Genomic DNA, 6,508 nt, shown 5'->3' on the forward strand with positions numbered 1-6,508 from the left:
CCTTTACAACTTCATTTATTACCGTCCTTTTGACTTGCTATTTAAGTTTAGGTTTGAATCCCTATGTATAACCTTTATGGAGAACTCATTTGTGGTCATATTCTTTGAATAATTTCTTAGATATGCACCATAGGCAATGTATGACTATGATGTTTGTATTGTCTATCAGCCTTTTTATTTACAATTCCTGTGTATCCATCTGCACTAATTACTAAATCTGTAAAATATAATAATTTTTTCCTATGGTTGTAACTTTACTGTGGTGTGCTATCTATATGGACATAGGGTTTCTCTATAAAATCATTATTTGAGGAGTGTTCGGCCATGCGTGTTTGGTTCTATTATAAGCCAACTGATTTTTGCATGTCACATGGGTGACATATTTTAATGTTTTTAATCCTTAGTGTGTTCGTTGTTTTTGTTATAATAAAGATTAAAGTTATATACTTTTGCTAAATCATGCCTCAGGTGATCCCCTATCTGTGACCTATTTCCTTTTTCTTCTTCTTTTATATATCATTTGAGTATAGGTCAGGTTTGGATCCCAGTTTATGCGTCAGTGGTGCCCCCATGCATTTTTCTGCATTCGGCGCACACCGGCGCACTGTCAAAAGGGCGCAGCACACGCAAAATCCTACTAGCGCACGGTCTGCGCACCCTATGCTAAAGATAGGGTGCGCAGATCGCATGCAGCACTGTGCGATAGTAGGGAGGAGATGACCAGAGGGGGCGGGCAAGGGGCAGGGCTTAGCGGCGCCGTGCGCTGCGTGTAGATACGCTAGTGTGAAACTAGCCTTATATTATATTTTTGTAGTATTTTTTTTTTATCGTTGTGGCCATTTTACTACTAGTGAAAGGGATATTGGTTCTGGCTACTTTCTATAACTATACTTTATCAGATACTAAAAAGGAAACATTTTGCATGAAATAATGTGATGAAAAATGGCCAATAATTTGGAATACAATTAAAGTTTGCTGCCATTATTTATTAAAATTCTATAACATGATTTATAAATTAAAGTATAAAAAACACAGGATACGCACCTAGTTTTTTATGTAAACATATCCCGAATTCTGTGCTTCATTTCAATAGGGGGGCGGATCTGCAGTACCCGGCCGCGGCCACTACAGAAGTGATGGAACTGTTTGTATCGGCAGCATCCGGAGAACTTCTGGCTGGCGCCGGTAACTGCTGATCAGCTGGATGCACTTCAAGCCATTTTTAAAATAAGTTAATGGTAGAAGAGAAGGGAAGCTACGTTCTGTCTTTAGAGAGTATCTCCATCCCATGTTCTTCTGGATTCTCATTTTGCTTGTTTTTCTTTCCAGATAATAGTGTGAACCCCACTGCCAGTAAGTACAATATCTATGGACAACTTTTTATATTTCCTACTAAGCCTCAGCTTGACATTAGTCCTCTATTATATTGTACAACTGTCTTTCATCAATCCAACAATACTATGCACTGTAATGGCCATAGCGCCATAATACTTAAAGGGGATTTTCTATTATCTTTAAATGGACCCTACTATAGCTAATTTTTCAAAAGGGACTAATTTAAAATAAAACTTCTTGGTAATGTACATCTATCAAAATGTATACTTCACAAATACTATTACAATGAATGCTAATACAATTACTGCTATCATACTACTAATAATACTGCTATGACGCTTGCCTACTAAAAAAGCGGATCCCATATGGATCAACTGTACAGCGTTTGATTTTAATGGATAGATTGAAATTCTTAATATAGCAAACTGTATTTGGTCTTTACTTATGTATAAAAATGGATGATATACAGATATAAAAAAGGGCATACAGATGACAATATAGATGGAAAATCATTAGTCTAAATCAGATGATTGTGTTATATGCTCATGTGAACTTAGCCTTATTGTGCTCATCCTCGAAGAGCCCGGTGATTCTGGAGAATGCCTTAAATCACATGACTAGGAAATGACTGCTAATACAGTTTATGTAAAAAACAAAAAGGAACAGAAAAAAACATCAGTTCACCAAAATGCATCAAGGCAATAAGCAGTCCATTGGATGAAGCTTGGATATGGTGGGGGGCCAATATCCCCGGTGGTAAACCAGACAAAAGTAAAGAAAATCCAGCATCAAGAAAAAAATCAAATTAAAAGTATTCCATTTACCATACTCGAAATCCATTAATAAAGTCACAAAGGACTAACAGTAAAATAGAGGGCGGTCCCACTGTTAACTTGCATGTTTCGGACATCCATGTCCTTACTCATAGGTAATACCCAAAGGCAGGTAAAAACTAATTTAAAAATTCACATAGTTTAGTAAATCAAGATACAGTACAGTAGAGAAAGTTCAGGAATTATATTATTTTTTTCTCTTTTCTATTTTTGTTGTGACCATTTTACCACTTTAATGATAAGGATTTTTTACCTTTGAGTGAGGACGTGGCTGACCGAAGAGCAACAGGATTCCAGTGGGATGCCCCTCTTTTTTACTGTCAGTCCTGTGTGACTTTTTTAATGGATTTTGAATAAATGGAATTTATTTTAAATGTATATTTCCTTGGTGCTGGATTTTCTCCACTTTTTTCTCATTTCAGTTTATACTTCTACTCCTATCACTATTGTTATGGCTGCTAATAATTCTGCTATATTACTATAGCAGAATGGGGGGCCCGAACATCCAGTGTTTGACATCCTGTCATGTGCATGACAGCGTGGCAAACACCGCTTCTGATCGGTGGTGAAATCAACCCCACTGGTCAGAGAGCCACAGTTCCCACGCTGTCTTCTGACAGCGTGAGTGCTCAGCTGTGTTCAGATGTATAAAGTTTACCTCCGGTCACTGGTGTCAGCTGATGGGACTACTGATGCCATCAGCTGACACCTGCTGCCGCTAATAACAGCAAGAGCAGCTGATGGGAGTATTCATTAGCGGCTCCTGCGCCGTAAATAATTTTTTAAAAAAACAGCGAGGGTCCCCCTGTATTTTTGATAACCAGCCTGGCAAAACTCACAGCTGGGGGTTCTAACCATCAGCTGTCAGCTTCAGCAAGGCTGGTTAACCAAAATAGAGGGGTCCCCTCGCTTTTTTTAAAAAAATATTTAAATAAATAATTAAAAAAAAGGTGTGGAGTCTTCACCATTTTTGACAACCAGCTTGCTAATGCAGACAGTTGGGGGCTGGTATTCTCAGGCTGGTAAGGGGCCATGGATATTTCCCCCCCAGCCTAAAAATAGCAGCCCACAGCTGCCCAGAAAAGGATCATCTATTAGATGCTCCAATTCTGGTGCTTTGCCCTGCTTTTCCCACTGACCTGTAATGATAGCAAGTGGGTTCATATTTGTGGGGTTGATGTCACCATTGTATTGTCAGGTGACATCAAGCTCACGGATTAGTAATGGAGAGGCATCTGAAGTCCTCAATCTCCTGTAATAAACCAAAAATAATAAAACATCAATATACCATACCTTTCTGTCGTTCTGTCCCACCCTATAATCCATGTCTGAGGGATAAACAGTTTTCAACCTGGACGGTGCCAAGAAGCAACTGTCCAGGTTGAGAACCACTGGTGACTGAACTGCTACGTGTGAGTGACCGGTGGTGACGTCATCCAAGTTGACTTTTGGTCGGAGTTCTGGAGATGACCTATCTCAAAGAAAGGACATAAATATCAGGCATGTATGACCTCTTTAAGATTTTGCACATTTTCGTAAAATTATCCTGTTTTTGTTTCCACAGATCCCAAAAGTACATCTCCCACAAAAATATCAGCAACTGGCAGTGCCGGTAAGAGCAAAGTATTTAGTAATAATGAATGTGATACAACCTACTTGGTCTTAAATATTAATTTATTTTTTAAGCTTATGAATCAGACAAGTTGGATGATCTTTGATAAATACTGTAACCATCATCACCTTGCTGCAAATTTAAGGAATTTATTACCCCCAGATAACAAGTAGTTTACCATAGCTATGTCTCAGGGATAGTATGGGCAGGCACAAGAGTTGTGCCCATGCCATTCACAGGAGGAGTCGGCCGTTATACAAAGCTAATCTCCTGATGTAGGGACTAGACCTAGCTCCCAATCTCAACACTTAAAAAAAATTAAAAGATGTTTGTAAGTGTAAACAAAAAATAAAGATGAAAATCCCAGTTGTAAAAAAAATGATGGTTTATTAGTGAAAAAAAAAAAACTTTGCAAGAAGAACACTTGTTTAATGTCGCAGTGTTCATTGTCACACAATATGTTATAAAATGATATTATTATTTATCCTGTATGGTGAATGCTGTGAAAAAAAAAGGATGGCAAACTTTACCAGAATTTCTGTTTTTGATCATGTCGCATCATTAAAATGACATAAAAAGTGATCAAACAGTCAAATCTTTCACAAAATGATAGCAATAAAAACTACACATTGATATAATAAAGAAGACCTTATACAACTCTGCATCCACCAAAAATTAAAAAAAACTTAGGAATAGATACGCCAACTAAAAAATAATCTTTTTTTAAGTGGTTGTCTTGTTCAAAAGTAATAAAACATTAAAAAAATTGAATATTGTAGCAACATTTAGAATAATGTTAGCATCAATTATGCTGCACAGTGAACTCCTTAAAAATTATAATAAAACATAATTTAAGATGCAATGTTTTTGTTTTTACCTCTTGCCAAAAATGAATTTAACAGTGATCAAAAGACATATACACCCCAAAATGTTATTAGTAGAAACTACACCTTGTCTCTCAAAAACAAGCCCTCACGCAACTCCTTCTACATAAAAATAAAAAATGATGGGCATCAAATTTGTTGACCAACAATAACACTTATTTTTTAATCATTTTTTTTGCGCAAATGTTGGAAAAACATTGAAAAAAAATCCTGTATGAATATGGTATTGTCATGAGCAACCCACATAATAAAGATAATGACAATTATACTAAACTGTGAATGATGTTGAAAAAATAAACAAAATATGATTAGAATTTATAATTTTGCTCATCATGCTGCTCTTAGATTACATATCCAAAAGCTGGTGATAGATTCCCTTTAAAGGGGTTATTCCGGACATTTTAATTTTTTAATTATGGGCCTAAAATCTAATGGACAGTAAGTCGCCGACTACCTGTCTGTTGTATCTGGTGCTGTCTTAAAGCTGTCACTGACCGCTCCGGTCGGCAATTCTGCTGCTTAACGTCAGAGCAGCTTTTCCTCTTTGGGGCTGCTCTGTCGAAGGGGTGTGAATGCCGACATCATGCTGTTTGACTTCTGCCTCCCCGCAGTTGGGTAGTGGGTAGCCGGCTGTCAATGAGCATGACATCATCAGTCACGCCCCATGAATAGAGCAGAGCGTAAGAGAAGCCACTGCATTGCCGAAGTGACGTCAACGGAAGCTGCTAAATCATTCTCGGGAGCTGTGTGCCGGTAGAGATTGACGTTGGTCATAACACGCAGGCAGGTAGCAGCAACCTGCCTGTTAGTTCTTAGAATCATAGTAAAGTAAAATCCCAATTTTTTGCTTAAAGGGATAACCCCTTTAAGTAAAAAAACAAAAAATGTCGATATCACTATTTTTTTTATATATTTTATAGTTGTGTTTTGCATTGTATCACATAATAAAATTTTAATTTCTTTTGTTTCTTTTTTAGATAAAAGGACTTGTTTGGACCTTCTGACACTCTTTGCAATCTTAATTGTTACCCTCATGTTGTAAATTTTGGAATTACACTCCTTTGAAAATTTGAACGCATCAAAAAAGACTGAAATGACGGAGAATTTAAACATTTCCTAAAAAAAATTCTCTAGATGAGCACTTTACTTTTTTCTTTAAACATACAGTATTTATTAGTCACAGGGATGATGGACAAAGTTGGTGAAATTAAGTATAACACTGACATTTTACCATTTGATTAAACACTTCATTTTATGATGTATTTGAAAGGGTATTCCAGATAATGTTGGCACAGTGCAGCATTCGCGTCAACCCTGTGCGCAGCGCCATTCATCAAAAGAACTTAATTATCTCCGCATCTCCTTTCTTAGGAAATTAGTGGGTGCCCCTGCAGTTGCGTACCCACCAGTGTGCAGGTGATGCCATGTAATAGGGGGAAGATCCTTTTAAACTGATTTCTTTTTTGCTACAAAAAAATAAACTAATTGCTATTTAACCTTGTCTTAATCATTATTGAATTGAACTTACTAAATTTTTGTACTTAAAAAGTTAAAAAAATGATCAATTACATCAGGATGATGATCTTTTCTTATATGTTTGATAGAAGAAAACAGTATTCCAAAAATCCAAAATATACAATTTGATATTAAAAAGTAAATGTTGTTTTAATGTTGACTTCATAAAGAACACAATTTTCTAATTACCTTTTTTTTCAAACTGAACTGATTTTTCGCTCTCAAATCATGGGTAAAATCTACGTTCAGTGAAGAAAACAGATTTTCTGATTTTTGGATTACTAAAATAGGAGATGACAGTTGGTGCTTTTAGAATTCTATGGAAAGAT

General features: G+C 36.5%; 1 protein-coding gene across 1 annotated transcript in view; it reads left to right on the forward strand.

The window, feature by feature from the left end:
- LOC141047856 (uncharacterized) overlaps positions 1-6,160 on the forward strand; it is a 359,889-nt gene extending 353,729 nt beyond the window's left edge. Inside the window, exons 78-80 of the mRNA XM_073543184.1 lie at positions 1,330-1,353; positions 3,733-3,780; positions 5,642-6,160. Of these exons, the coding sequence (XP_073399285.1) occupies positions 1,330-1,353; positions 3,733-3,780; positions 5,642-5,706 (137 nt within the window). The 3' untranslated portion in view covers positions 5,707-6,160. The remainder of the gene's footprint in view (positions 1-1,329; positions 1,354-3,732; positions 3,781-5,641) is intronic.
- The last annotated feature ends 348 nt before the right edge of the window (positions 6,161-6,508 follow it).

The sequence above is a fragment of the Dendrobates tinctorius genome, unplaced genomic scaffold (genome assembly GCF_039654945.1).
Source record: "Dendrobates tinctorius isolate UK_male_01 unplaced genomic scaffold, ASM3965494v1 ptg000129l, whole genome shotgun sequence".
NCBI classification, from domain to species: Eukaryota; Metazoa; Chordata; class Amphibia; order Anura; family Dendrobatidae; genus Dendrobates; species Dendrobates tinctorius.